Genomic DNA, 14,084 nt, shown 5'->3' with positions numbered 1-14,084 from the left:
ACTGTCAGTCTGGTTGCAGGGAGCTGAGCACCACTCCACATCCAATGAAGCAGGGGCTAGGAGGACAGCTGTGACCTGCTCCTTGCTCCTTACCCCGGGGGAGCTGCTTGGGTTGGGGGACCAGGCCCTAGAGGGGCTGGAAAGCTCCCCCTGCGGACTGCACCTGGGCCCACAGCCAGGAGCCCCCAGCCCTGCTGCCCCTGCCCACAGCAGGCTTGGAGCCACGGAGCTGCTCGGCTCAGCCCCACCAGCCCCGGCTGCTCCCAGCTCACCCCCTTCCTCCGCAGCCTGCAGCTGCCTCCAGCACTGGCCTCAGCCCCAGGGTGCTGCCGTATGGAGCTGCCATCGACCCCATCCATCCCCCCTCCCTCCCCCAGATGAGGTCCAGTGATGCTGTTTTGGTTGTTTTTATTATTAAATACACTCGAGGAGGCTCATGGAGCTGAGGATGGAGCACCTCCTCCCCTGCATGGCCCAGAGCCTTCACAACAACAAAAAAGTTACATTAAAAAAAAGGTCCCTTGTCCCCACCCCCAGTCCAGACTTAGAAACAACCCCACAACTAAAGCCCCAAACAAGAAGAAAATCCCCAGGAAGGTCCCTGCAAGCAGCAGCTGCCGCCCAGCCCTGCCTGGCTGCGGGGTCCCCTCCGTCCCTTGCTGCCTGCTCCAGCCCTGGGCTGCCAGCTCCCGGGCGGGCAGCGTCCGTCCGTCAGCCCCCGCGGCTGTCTGTCCGTCTGTGCCTGTGGAGTGGCCCCTCCCAGCGGCTGTCTCCTCTTCAGCACTCAGTAAATGACCTCGTAGACCGTAGCTTTCTTGTCCCCCGAGCCAGTCACGATGAACTGGTCGTCGGTGGAGACATCGCAGCTGAGGACGGAGGAGGTTTCCTTGGACTGCAGAGAGGGGGGGTATGAGCCACAGCCCCACAGCAAGCCCCCCCGGCCCAAGGGGGCCCTGGAGGGAATAAGCTTGGGTAGGGGTCAGTTCAGAGCTTTGGGAGCCCCCCGCTCCCCCAGTGCAGCTGCTCTGCCCACCTGGAAGATGCTGGCGCCGTAGGGGGTGCGCCAGGCGTTGAGCAGGTTGTCCTTCCCCGTGCTCACGAACCACTTCCCTGCAGGAGGGACACAAGGGGCGCAGGAGCAGCGCCTCACCAAACCACCCCTGGCTGGGTTCCCACAGCTGAACCCAAGGAGGGGACAAGCTGGCAGTGTCTCAGCCCCCTAAAGGAACGACCCCCAGTGTTGGAGGACACAAACTGTGGGGGGGGGGGGAGGAGGGGGGCGGGACGACAACACCACCGACCCACATCCATCACTCACAGCCCTGGGGCCACCAGAGGAGCCGGGAGCAGGCACCTACCACAGGCAGCGAACTTGAGGGAGAGGACGCAGCTCTCGTGGAGGTGCAGCTGGTACTTGTCGGGCTTGCTCACGTGCAGGATCTCCACGTTGCTGCTCTCCATGCCCACCGCCAGCCACTCACCCGTTGGGCAGTGCCCCAGGGAGAAGATCTGGGAGCAGGGAGGTCAGGCAGGCAGGGCCCAGCCCCACGGGGCTCATCCAGCCCCGGTCCCTACCTGGGAGCTGAAGTCGTGCTGCTGCAGCTGCCGCCCTTCCCGCAGGTCCCAGCACCGCACCGTGTTGTCCAGCCCCCCCGTCCACAGCTTGGTGCCATCGTTGGAGATGTCGATGCAGCTGGCACCATCCGTGTGGCCCTGGAACTGCCTGGGAGGGGGGACACGAAGGGGGTCAGCAAACAGCCATCAGGGCTGCCCCCTCCTGTGGCCTGGGGGGCGCTCAGTGCCCCCTGCCCACGCAGGCGCTCACCTGACCAGCGTCTGGTTCTGCAGGTCCCACACCACGATGTTGCCGTCACTGCAGCAGGAGAAGCAGACTTTGGCGTCGGGGCTGATGGCCAGGGCGTAGCAGGCAGGGGCGGAGGAGGTGAGCTCGGCCTTGATGCGGGGCGTGGGGGCTGCCAGGTCCCAGATGGACAGGGTGCTGGCCTCCCCCCCCACGATCAGGCTGCGGCCGTCGGGGAGCAGCTTGCAGGAGCGGATGTAGTTGTCACGGTTCTGGATGGCAAGCACAGGGACCAGCAAGTGAAGAAGGAGCCGATGGCTGCAGCATCACAGGCATGGGGGGACCGAACCCCCTCCATGCTAGCAGGGGTGCATTCCCTCCCCTCCTCCCCCCAAAAAATAACAAAACACTTGCTGCCCCCCACATACCAAGCAGTCCAGCTGAGCCACGGCCGTCTTGGTGCCCGGCTGCCCCACGTCCCACACCTTCACGCAGCCCTTGCCCCCGGTGTAGACGTGGCGCGTGGAGTTGCTGATGGTGACGGCGCAGACCACCTCGCCGTGGGCCAGGGTGTGGAGCTGCCGCGCGTGCCGGGGGATGCCAGAGCCCAGGAGGGCGTCAGGGGGGAACGGCACCGGCTGCATCTGCCCGTCGGCGCTGACATGGAAGGAGTAGGCACTGCAGGGGCACAAGAGTAGTGACAAGGTGAGGCTCCAAGCACAGCTGGCACCACACTGGACCCAGGGTGCCTGGCCTATAAGCACCGTTTGAGGACGGATTTGCAAGAGGAGCCAGATCAGTGGCATCTGGGCACCTAGGAATGGGTGCTCCCAGGGGGCTCACTCCCAGCAGGACACCCTGATCTCCCACCACCGCCCAGCCTGAGACCACTTACGGCTTCCCTGACGTTCCCACTTGCATGCCGGCTGCCAGCCCCGGGACACGCATGTGTGGGTGCGGGTCGTAGCCAACCTGGAGGGGACACAGGGTGAGAGCAGCTCCCGGCCCATGGCCCCACGCCCCGCGGGGAGGAGGCTCACGCACCAGGGGGGACCGCCCGTAGCTGCCGGCTCCCACGGCGGCTGCAGCCCCGTTGAGCTGTGGGGACACGAGGTGGAGGCTGGCATAGGCGCCAGCCCCAGCCATGTCCCCGTTGACGGCAGGGTGAGCCATGCCAAAGGTGGCAGAGTACGGGCTCTGCACTCCCAGCGGGGTCCTCAGGCCCAGGGCTGTGAGGGGAGAGGTGGCACGATGGGACGGGGCCGTGGAGCAGGGCCCAGCCCCACAGGACTACGGCTCAGTGCCACTCGTGGGCGCTGCCCAGGCAGGGCTCACCCAGGGGGTCCACTGGGGCCTTGGGGGCAGCGGGGCGGAACTGCTGGGCACTGCTGGAGCCTGGGGTCGCGGCGTCGCCCTGGGACGTGGGGGTGCTGGACTTGAGGCTGGGTGTCCCTGCCTTCTCCACCTGCCAGAGCAGAGCGGGGGGGGTCACACAGGACCCTCCTCCTGCTGGAGGGAGGGCTCCTGAGGCCCCCAGCGAGCTGGTCCCTAGTCCCCAGCCCTGAACCCAGTGGTGCTGCAGGGGACATGGGATGGGGGTCCAACAGGACAGGAGTCCAACAGCGCAGGGGCCATCCCCATCCCCCAGGCATCACCCCGCACCCCTGCGGGTTTAGGGCAGCGGACAGCTGAGCCCTGGGCAGTGGGGAAGCGAGCCCCAAGGGAAGCAGCGCACGTACGTACCGTGGGCACATCCTTGCTGCGGGACGGGGACGCGCTGCTCGAGGAGGCCATGGAGGTCGGGCTGAGCGGCACAGCCTCCTTCCTCCCCAGTGGCAGCTTTTCCACCCCGTTCTCACGGGACGAGTAGGAGTGGACGCTGTGCGGGGACGAAGGGTCCTGGGCAGGGGCGGGGGAGATGAGCAGAGCGGGGACGGCCCCAGCCACGCTCCAGCAGCGAGCTGGCGGCTGGGAGCCTGGACCCAGGGGATACCACCACTGCCCCGTGTGCCCCCCTTCGCCTGTAATGTCCCCGTACCCTCACCCCGGGCAGGGGGGCAGGCAGCACCCACAGACCCGGCACCCTGTGCACTGACCTCATCGACCACCAGGTTGTCTTCGCTTTTGTCCGCGTCGCTGCCCTGAAACACAGGGAAAGGTCGGAGCCAAATGGACTGGGGCTGCCCAGCCTGCAACAGCCCAGGGGCCCGGGCAGCTCCTCCTGGCCTGGCGTGGGGATGCGCCGAGCCCACCAGCCCCTTCCCCGCACTCACGTAGTCTGTCACAAAGTCCTTCTCCTCCACCTTCCTCTTCTTGCTGTTGCTCAGGTACTCGGAGATGGCTCGCGCCCGCTCCCCGTTGGGCAGCGCCAGGGAGCTCTGGGCAGGGGGAGCCGTGTTAGGGGCTGGGGGGGGCAGCGCTAGGGAGCTCGGGGGGGGGGGGGGGGGAATACTGTTATGGGCAGGGGGGCAGCACTAGGGGCAGGGGGGCAGCGCTCTGCTCTCAGAGAGCCAGCACCACGCGGGGCTCCCAGCACACAGAGCCCCGGCGCAGTCTCCACACCAGCAGATGAAGGAGCAGGGACGGGGGCGCTGCTCGGGGCTCTGTGACACCGGGAAAGGGACCCCCAGGGACCCCGGCACCCCCCCGGTGGGAGGGAAGCGGCCGCGAGCGACACTTACAGGCCCCGGGTCCCGCTCTGTCTCCATGGCGACGCGGCCGAGCAGCAGGACCGGGAGGGAAGCAGGGACACGGCTGTGCCGCACGGCACCCGCTGCTCCCGCGGGTACCGGGGCCTTCAGCCCAGCCCCACGGCGCTGGCACCGCCGCAGCAGGGTCGAGCCTGGCTCGGCCGTCCCCGGCACCCCTGGGAGGTGCCTCTCGGCCGGGGCATCTCACACCAGCCCCCGCGGCCCCCCAAGCCCGGCAGGGCCCCCCCACCCCGGCTCCATCCCGCCGCTCACCCCGGTGCTCAGCGTCGTGGACTCCGCGGTCGTCTTTGGCGAGGAGCTGAGCCTGGGCCCCCAGCGCCCCCGAGAGCGCCAGGAGCCCTGAAGCGCTCCCGAGGCCGGCGAGGCTGGCGGGCTGCATGCCAGAGGGGTGGGGGGTCAGCGGGATGGGGGGCACGTGGTGCGAGAGGTGCTGGGTCTGGAGCTGGTGCTGGAGGGGGGCGGGAGGAGAGAGCAGAGACAAAGGGCCCGGGTCAGGACAGCGGCCAGCAGGGGTTGGGGGCTGAAGGGGGTCAGGCTCCCGAGGCATCCCCAGCCCAGCAGGGGTCATCACATCCCACCTGCTGCCACCTCCCACCCAGGGACTGTGGTCCCCTGCCCCAAGACCCCCCAAATATCCCTGCCACCACAGCCTCGAGGGAACGAGGGACAGGCAGGGATGGTGCCCCCCCTCCACACCCACCCAGGGCTGCAGGACACGGCGTCGCACCCACGCCCTGCCACCCCATCGCCGTATCACAGTGATGTCTCTGGAGGCACAGCTGCACCCCCAGCCCCGTTCCCACTGACAGAGCCCCCCCAGACCACCTTGGCTGGGCCCCCCTGACTCAGCTACAGGCAGGAGGCAGGACGGGTCTGCAGCCCTGGGTCGGTGCCGGCTCAGGAGGCGCCGTCACCTGCAGGAGCCCAGCACCCTCCTGGCCAGGGGTGGGGGCAGAGGGTCAACGTACCCCGATGGCCGCGTTCAGGTCGGTCATAGTCACCTGCTTCGCACGCTCCACGGCCTGGACCACTTGCTGCTGGTGCTGGCAGGGAGAGAGGAGAGAGGAGCGAGTCGGCACTGGGCAGCCGGCCCAGCTCCCCAGGGAACTGGGAGAAGCAACCTGAGGGAGGGGGCTGCAGGGGGGCTCACCCACCTCCTGAGACAGGAACGGGATGAGCTGGGCGCAGATCACGTTCAGCCGCTTCGCTATCTCCGTCTGCAAGGAGTTGGGGGGGGGACACCATCAGGGCGGGGGCAGGGCTGAGACGCCACCAGAGCCCCCTCCCACCAAGGGGGCCCACTGGCTCCCCAGAGCCGAAACACCCTGAGCAGGACCAGGGAAGCTTCCTAACACCACTGCCTCAAAAAGCAGGAGCCCAGCACTCCGCACGCCCTGCCCCAAAGCCCTGGGACGGATCTGACCTCCTCCAGCCCCCAGGAAAGGCCGGGAGGCCAAGCTCTGCCAGGGCACGGTGCCCCACTGCCCACAGCCAGCGGCAGAGCAGCCCCGGCTGTCCTCCAGCCCAGCAGCAGGGCACAAAGCACAGCAGTGCTTCGTGAACCCTCATGTCTGCATTGCCAAGAGCACTGGGGATGCCCTGGTGCAGGGCTCCAGGAACGGGGCTGCCCCCAGCAGCGCCCTATCCAGAGCAGGGGGACCCCGATGGGGAGCAAGGGAGCGCCGTGGGGCTGAGAGGAGAGGGCCCCACGAGGGGACCAGAAGCTGCAGGGCCCCAGTCAGACCCCAGATCTCTCAGCCAAGGACCTTGAGCACATCCAAAGCTGGGGGTGAGGGGGCTGCAGCGCTGCCCAGCCCATGCAGGGACACTGAGCCTGGGACACCTTTGTGCCACCCTCCAGTACAGCCACCAACTCATTTCTGCCAGACCCACAGACAGCAGAAACAATCCAGCATCCGCCCTCACTTCCCCTTCCGAGGGAGGAAAAAAGGAGATAGAGAAGAAAGAAAGAGGAGGGGAAAAAAAGGGAAAGAAAAAAAAAAAAAAAAGCAAGCAAGCAAGGAGATTTGGCAGCCGGCAGTTCTGGGAAGGATTTAGCTGTCTCCTGGGGCCGGCAGTGATGGATTCTCTTCCCTAATGCACTGATGGGCAGCAGCTCCTTGGGGAGAGCTGCCTCCAATTCACTCGCACTCGTTAATGTGCAATTTACTGGCACTTTAACGCTCTCAGCATGAAAAATGATCATGCTGTTTGCAGCCCCCCCAGCCACCAGCACCGTCACCTCCCCTCTGGCTGGTGGTAAGCAAGTCCAAGGCCAGGCACATTCAGGGACGTGGTTTTATAAAAAGCTACAGGCCAGTTCCACGCCAAAAACAAAACAACAATAAAAAATTAACATCTCCTGCCCATCCCTGCCTCCAGCATCCCCTGCTGAGCCTGTGGCTGCCTCAAGCACCGTGCCCGTGGAGCTGGGCCATCACCCCCAGCCCCATCACCCGCAAAACAAGCCCAGAGCCAACCTGCCCCAGCCCGGGCCAGCACCAGGGGACGCGGGGCTGGGCGATGGCGGCACCGCCCAGGGACCCCCCTGCTTGTGCCAGCACAAAGGAGGCAGCTGCTTCCTGGGAGGCTGCAAGCGCTTGGCCCCGGCCATGGCGCATCACCAGGCTGGGGGAACAGAGGGCAGGGGGGCAACAGACCCCCCCCGGGGCTCTGACCCCGGCAGCTCCAATGCAGCCCTGCCCCGTGTGATGGCAGAGCGCAGCGGTGTGGGGCCTCCTCACGGCCATGGCCAGCAGCGGGCAGGCGGCCAGCGGCACCGGGGCGAGCATAAATCCAGCCAGGGGATGCTGGCAGGAGGGGAGGACACGGCCGCAGACAGACCCATGGTGCTCATGAGATGCCCTCAGTGGGGCCGGCAGCACGGGGCGTGTGAGTGCCCGGCACAGCCCCAGCACCATGCTGGGGGCCAGGGGCTGACACCCCCGTGCCAGAGCTGGCTCCCACGCAACAGTTGGCTGGAGCACGGGGCTGGGCAGGGAGGGGGCCGGTGGGAGCATGCCTCATCAGACTCCTCCGCAGCCTTTTTAAAAATAGATGAGAAGAAGCCTTCTGCCTCTGAGCCCAGGAGCAGCTGGTGGCCCAGAGCACGGCTCCACGAGAGGGGGGGAGGCAGCGAGGGGACGCGTGGCTCCCAGCCCTCCCCCCACAGGGCACTCCTCAGCCCCTGAGGACAACCGGGCACACGAAGGCAGCGAGCAGAGCTCGTCTCCCTGGCACCAAGCCTACCTGTTTGTGCATCTCGATGTTCAGGCCGTAGGACATCTCGTAGTACTGCCAGGAGAGAAGGCAGCGTCAGCGGGCTCGGGGATGGCAAGTCCTCTCCGGCGCTGGTGCACGAGCTCAGCCCGACGCCACCGGCGCTGCCGGGCTCCCCAGGGGACCCGCACAGAGGTGGCTTTCGCCAACCCCTTCCCAAGCTGCTGCAGCTCAAACACCATGGCTTGTTTGGGGGCCAAAGACGGTCACAAGCGCATGAAGCAGGGCACGGGGCCTGGCCCCACAGCCCAAATACGCGGGGGAGCCGAGGCATCGCGGTGCTGCGCGTCCTTTGATGGCTCAGAGGAAAAAACCCCCAGCGGCATCGCTCCTTTCAGGTGGAGCTCACTAACCATGACATAATGACGCTGGATTTCTGTTTTTTCTGTTGCCAGCTTTTCACATTCTAACTTCAAGCTGTAAAAATAAAGAGAGAGGAGAGAGTGAGCCCCTCTGCGCCCCTCCACCAGGCAAGGCCTCCCGGACCAGCCATGGCAGAGCCCTCCCCGCACACCGCGTGCTTCAGTCTCCTGCTCGCAGGTTGAGCCCCTTCTCCCAGCACAGGCCAAGAAAACCACCTGATGGGGGGTAGGGAAGAGGCTGAGGAGGAAGAGGCAGTGGGCAGTGAGGGGATCCATGTGTCAGGCAACAACCCACAGGGAGCGTTAGTCCCCCTCCCCAGCATCTGCTTCCCAAATGGAGCGAACTACAAAGCCGAGCTGCGTTTCAACCCTTGCTCCAACCGGCTCTGCGGGGAGGGGGCGGCAATCCCGCCCGGCAGCAAGGGGAGCAGAGGGACTGGGGCTCCGCTACACGATAGCTCTGGCATAGCCCAGGAGCCATCTGAGCACCCCCAACCAGCACCACCCCCAGGGCTTTTGGCAGGAGGAGGCCGGCAAGCACAAGCTTCCCCCTCGCACGGCATCTTCTCCAGCTACCGCGGCGCTGCCTGGCACAACGGCCCCACGGATGCAGGGAGCCTCCCACTGCCTCCTGCCAGCCCTGCAAGCGCCCAGTGCCGCGGGGAACTGCTGCCTGCCAGCTCCGGGTACGTGCCCAGTGCCGTGCTGGCACACAGGCTCTGGCAGCTCTCACCTGTGGTATTGGTTCTGCAGGAACTGGAATTCCTCCTTGATGCGGTCCAAGGTCTCGGGGTACGTCAGCTTCAGGGACTGTGGGGCGGCAGGGATGGCACCAGCAGTGACAGCGGTGCCTGATGCAGCGGAGGGTGCCTGGAGATGGGCCTGGGCACAGGAGGGCACGGCTGGGGTCACAGCTGCTGGCCCGAGCGCCTGGTGGGGCTGGGACTGGGCCAGCACCCACCGGGCTCTTGAGCCCTGAGGGTCCCCACACCCTAGGGAAGGGGCTGCCGGCACAGCGGGGATGGTGGCCCACGCAGGAGGAGGCAGGAGTTATTTCAGCGAAAAGGGGGCACGGCCGGCCACGAAGCGCAATGGCCTTCCACCTCTCCAGTAACGGTTTGGTCACTGGGCCACGAGAGGAGAATTAACAACCGGGGGGCGGGAGGTGTCACCGGGGCGAAGCGTGGGCTGCTCCCACCCCTGCCCTGGGCCAGCAGCAGGGCGCAGGGGTCCTGGGGACCGGGCACTGCCCAGCCCCAGTCGCTTCCCATCCGAGTGCCCCACGTCCGGCCCCAGCCAGCCCCGAGCGCGCAGCGAAGCCGAACTCCGGGGCGTGGACACAGGCCCTGGAGGGATGACGGCCGCAAGCACCCCGGGCACCCCGGGCACCCCACCGCAGGGACAGACACCGGGTGTGGGCAGCGGGCAGCCCGTGGGGTCCCGGCTCCGGAGCGGGCCCGGGGCCACGCGCGTGGCGAGGGGACGAGGCCGGGGCCACTCGCTCACCGGGGGCCGGTTTTGAGGGAACATCGTTGGCACCGGCTGGGCCCGGGGTCCCTTCCGCCGCTCTGCACCGCGGGTGCGGGCTCAGGCCCGGGGACGTTTTCCAGCTCCGGTTCCGACCCTGGGGGAAGGAAGACACCGGGAAATGACCCCGCGGGGGCGCCGAGCCCGAGCCCCGGCCCCGCCGCGCCCCCGGCCCCGGCACCCGGCCCCCGCCCCGCCGGCCCCGGCCGCGCCGCGCCCCCCGCCCGCATCCCCGCGGGGACCGGGGGGCCCCCGGCTCCTCCCGGGCGCCCCCGCCCGCCGAGCGCCCCTCGCCCCCCCGCGCCGCCCCCGGCCCCGCCGCCCCCCGCGCCGCGCAGACAATGGCCCCGCCGCAGGTACGGCCGCGGGGAGGGCCCGGCCGCGCCGCCGCCCAGCCCCGAGCGGGGCCGGAGCGCGGCCGGCGGGGGCACGGGGGGCGGGCACGGAGCGGCCCGGCCCGGCCCGGCGGGGACCGAACCGGAGCGGGGCGGGGCGGGACGGGACGAGACGGGACGGGACGGACCGGGCCGGGACTCACCGCGCTGCTGGCCCCGGCCCCGGTCCCGGCCGCGCGCCCCTGCGGCGGGGCGGGGCCGGGCCCAACCGAACCGAACCGGGCCGGGCTGAGCCGAACCGGGCCGGGCCGGGCCCCGGCCCCCTCCCCGCCCGCCGCGGCAGCCGCTCTGCGGAGCGCGATCAATGAACGGGCGCCAGCTCCACGTGGGGCCTGGCCCGTGCGGGCGCTCGCCGAGGCGGCCGGCCAATGGGAGCGCCGCGGGAGCGGCCCGCCCCCACGTGGGGCCCGCCGAGCCGCCTTCCTATTGGGCGGCCGGGCCCGGCCGCCAGGAGAATGTGTCAATCTGCGGGAGGCGAGGAGAGACGGGGCGGGCGGGGGAGCGGCGCTTAACCCCTGCGGTGCCGGGCGGGCGGCGGCGGGGGGAGCGGGCACCGGGGGGCACCGGGGGGCACCGGGGCCTCGGAGTCCGCGCCCGGGGGTGGTGGCAGCCCCCAGGCCGCCCCCCGCAGGCCCGGTGCAACTGCCCGGCCGTGGGACCCCCCCGGCCCGCGGAGGGCACGGCCCCGGGCCGGGCCGCAGGGGAGGCCCCGGGAGCGGCCCCGCCGTTCCCCCGCCGCAGCCGGGCCGGGCCGGGCCGGGCCGCGCTCCCCGGGCTCCCACCGCAGGCTCTGCCCCGGCCTCCGCCCGTTCCTGCCCGGCGGTCGGGGCTTTATCTGCTAAACGCCCCGCCGACCCGAGCGGCCCCCCCGCGCCCCCGACACCTTTCTTGATCCCGAGCCGAAAAAAAAACCCAAATCCCCCCCTGCAGCACCGGGCACGGCTTGGGCAGGGCCCCCCGAGCCCCTTCTCGGCCCCCCCCCCCCCCCCCCCCGCAGCCCCCGGCTTTCCCTCGGGGTCTCTCCGGCGGTTTTCTCCTTTCGGGGAGCTCGGCGGCTCTCGGCCATTTGCCGCTGCCTGCAGTCGGTCCGGGCTCACGGCGCAGGAAACCAAACGTGTGAGCAGCGGCGCGGGGTCAGCCTCGGCCCCTGCTGAACCTCGAGGCGAGAGCGGGCCCGGCCTCCCTCCACCGCAGCTCCGTCCCCTCGCTCCCACCGCCACGGCAGGAAGCAAAGCAAAGCAAGCCGCTGCGCAGCCCCCTTTCCTTCACTCAGATGATGTTTGTCCAGGGAGATGTTGGCTCTGGCCTTCCAGAAGGGAAGCTCCCTCCTGCAGCGCTACAATTTGCTGTTAAATGCACCCCTGGCATCAGCAGCGCGTCCGTCCTGTGCCCAGGGGTGGCCACGTGCAAGCGATGGGATCTGCAGCTTGCCTGCTGCGGGGCCAGCACCAGGCTTTGCGCCTACAACAGGAGGGAAAGCCACTCAACAGAAAGCAAATCATCCCCACGGGGCTGTGCAGCCACCCCTCCGTGCACATACACAGGCATGCAGCAGTCAGGAAACAAATGTGGTGATGGAGAAGAAAAGCAACAGCCGAAATGTCAACGTTTGATCTGATTTTCTCCTTTCCCCGTTTACTTGCAGCCATTTTGCTCCTCTGGACCAGCCCCATGATCCCCGAGAACCCCGCTGGGGAGGAGCTGGCGTGATTTCCCCTCTGCCTCGGCTCCCCGACACCACCAGACCCCGACGCACAGCCGTCCGCGCCGGTTCATGTGTGGCAGGGAGTGCAGACGGGAACGAGAGCCTGTCCTCGGGGACGGCAGCGTGCCCCAGGCAGGCCCTGGTGGAACACAGCGATAATAATGATCTCAGTAAAACCACTGAAACAGAGCGACCGCGCCGAGGCCACCCTGCACATGCCTGTGGGGCATCAGGGAGCCCTGGGAGCGATCCCGTGCCAGCCCCTCGGGCAGCAAGTGGGGATCGGCAGCACGAACCCATCCTGCCGGTGCTGTGGGGCCGGGGCTGGGCAGCTCCTGCTGCCCATGTCCATGCCCTCACATGGGGACCTCTGTGCCCTGCTCCATCTGGGTGAGGCAGGGAAGGAGACATCCCCTGCTGGGGCTGGAAGGAGCTGGGGCTGCCCCCATTCTCCCCACAGCCTGCCTTGGCCCTGCACAGGAGACCTGTGGGGTCTGTGCTCTGCTGAGGTGCTGGCTAGGGCTGGAGGGTGGCACAAGAGCAGACTCCCAGCCCATATTATATCTTAAAATGTAATAACAGCACGGTGTCTATTTTCGTAGATGGAACAGATCATTTCTGGAAGAAGGCCATAAATCTCAAAGGGAGGGGAAATAATTTGGCCAAGGTCATGTTAAGGCAGCATCAGTGTTAAAGGGAAAAATATTAAAATAACAACAAAAAAAAGCAGCTGAGGGCTTGGAGTGCTGTGCCATTTTGCCCCCAAGCCCCTTCCCCAGTCTGGGAACCCAGTCCCCTCTGCCCCATCGCTTCCCAGCAGCACCCCCAGAGCAGAGGGAGCTGGGAGGGGAGGGGCTGCATGGGAGAGCCCCAGGGAGAGGAGACCCCAGAGAATGGCCCCAGGCAGGGGCCTGGTGCCTGCACCCTCAGCCCAGCCCAGAGTTAGTGCAGGGCATTGATGGAGGGAAGTGCCACAGGCCCGGCCGTGTCCTGCAGGGAGGGGGGGTGCTGGCAGCCCCCCAGTGACCTTCAGAGCACCGGGGCTGGGCAGTGCCGTTGTCGCTGCCTTCCACCCATGCTGGGAGGTGGAAAGGGGGCAAGAGGCGAGCGCGTGAGGGGCGATGGGGTACGGCAGTGCCGAGGCGGGGGCTGCTCGTTTATCTGAGGCTCTGGAGCTGGGCACTCCTTGGCCCCAGCCAGCTGTGGGGCAGAGAGGTGTGGGGATGGGGAGAGCCCTGCCAAGGGGCCCCGCAGCCCAGGGACCTCCTGGAGCACCCCTCGGGTGGGTGCGAGCACCACCTCCTGCGGCCAGCCAGCCGAGGGCCCCGGGCACAGCCGACGGGAACGCTGCCGAGCGGGGACAGCGCCACGGTCGGGGCCTTCCCCGGGCACGAGGCCGGAACCCCCCGAGGCCCCCCGCGAGACCCCCCCCGAGGCCTCGCTGTGCTCCCGATGCTTCCGCCGGGCTCAGTCCCGGCAGGTGCCTTCCCCGAGCGCCGCTCGCCCCCCGCTCGGCTGCTCCCGGGACTCCGCTGCTGCCCCCCCCCCCGCGCCACAGCGGCCGGGGCCGCCGGCTGGAGCCCCCCCGCGGAGCTGCGCCCCCCCCCCCCCCGCTTCCTCCCCCGGCTGCTTCCCGTCCCCCCCCCCCTTTGCATCGCCGTCCAAGCAGCCTTTGTGGCTCCGGGCGGCGTTTCCAGGGTGCGGGGGGCTCGGGGGGGGAGCTCGGGACGGGGGGGGGGGGCAGCGCGGCCCCCGGCAGCCGCGGGCACGGCCCCGGGCGGGCGCCGGGGGAGCAGCGGCTCCGGGCGGCCCCGGCGCGGCTCCGCCGGGCTCTTGCTGCCCTCTGCCGCCCGCAGCCGCTCCCGGCCGGGGCCTGCCGGGTTGGGGGGGGGGGGGGGGGATGGCGGCGGCCCCCAGCCGCAGGGCGCTCCCCGGGGCCTCGCCCAAGCACCGGCCGCTCACCGCCGGGCCCCCGCAGCGCCCCAGGGGCGCCCTGGGCAGCTCGGGGGGGCTCTGCCCAGCTCTGCCCTCGCAGGCGGGGAGCTGTCACGGCCGGTGCCCGAAGGGACAGCCCCGCACCTTCGCGTCTCGGTCACCTCCCGGCGTCCCCCCGAGCAGCGACCACCTCGTACCTCTCCCCCCCCCCCCTCCGCGCACACACGCCGCAGGCTCATCTGCTGGCAGCCTCCTCCTTGTGGCTGCCGGCCAGGGAAGGGGATGTTTAGGGGATGAGTAACATCCTTCCTGGCAAGGCTTCTGCCCGCTCCTGGAAGCGTGCTGGGGGCACCGGGAAGCTCAGCCCCT

The 14,084-nt window shown here is 68.8% G+C and overlaps 1 protein-coding gene across 3 annotated transcripts; it reads right to left on the bottom strand.

Annotated features, from left to right (window-relative positions):
* Positions 1–391: 391 nt before the first annotated feature.
* On the bottom strand, positions 392–10,387 carry LOC309887815 (transducin-like enhancer protein 1). 3 transcript variants are annotated; one of them, XM_082779802.1, is made up of 21 exons: positions 10,219–10,387; positions 9,660–9,777; positions 8,887–9,035; positions 8,145–8,208; positions 7,762–7,806; positions 5,667–5,729; positions 5,481–5,555; positions 4,765–4,960; positions 4,483–4,499; positions 4,075–4,179; positions 3,898–3,942; positions 3,545–3,700; positions 3,137–3,266; positions 2,846–3,030; positions 2,697–2,773; positions 2,230–2,479; positions 1,826–2,073; positions 1,576–1,723; positions 1,359–1,509; positions 1,034–1,110; positions 392–892 (listed from the first exon to the last, which is right to left on the bottom strand). In XM_082779802.1, exons 2-21 carry the CDS (start codon positions 9,681–9,683, stop codon positions 785–787), a joined length of 2,313 nt encoding a protein of 770 aa, XP_082635928.1. In that variant the 5' UTR covers positions 9,684–9,777; positions 10,219–10,387; the 3' UTR covers positions 392–784. The 3 variants fall into 3 exon arrangements, with proteins under 3 accessions (XP_082635928.1, XP_082635929.1, XP_082635930.1); XM_082779803.1 differs by having other exon boundaries at positions 5,514–5,555; XM_082779804.1 differs by lacking the exons at positions 2,846–3,030; positions 3,137–3,266; positions 3,545–3,700 and having other exon boundaries at positions 10,219–10,385.
* Between the last annotated feature and the right edge of the window lie 3,697 nt (positions 10,388–14,084).

The sequence above is a fragment of the Aythya marila genome, assembly GCF_965140915.1.
Source record: "Aythya marila genome assembly, chromosome: 27".
Lineage (NCBI taxonomy): Eukaryota > Metazoa > Chordata > Aves > Anseriformes > Anatidae > Aythya > Aythya marila.
The sequence above is the reverse complement of the archived record's forward strand: the minus strand, read 5'-3'. Positions and strand labels throughout refer to the sequence as shown.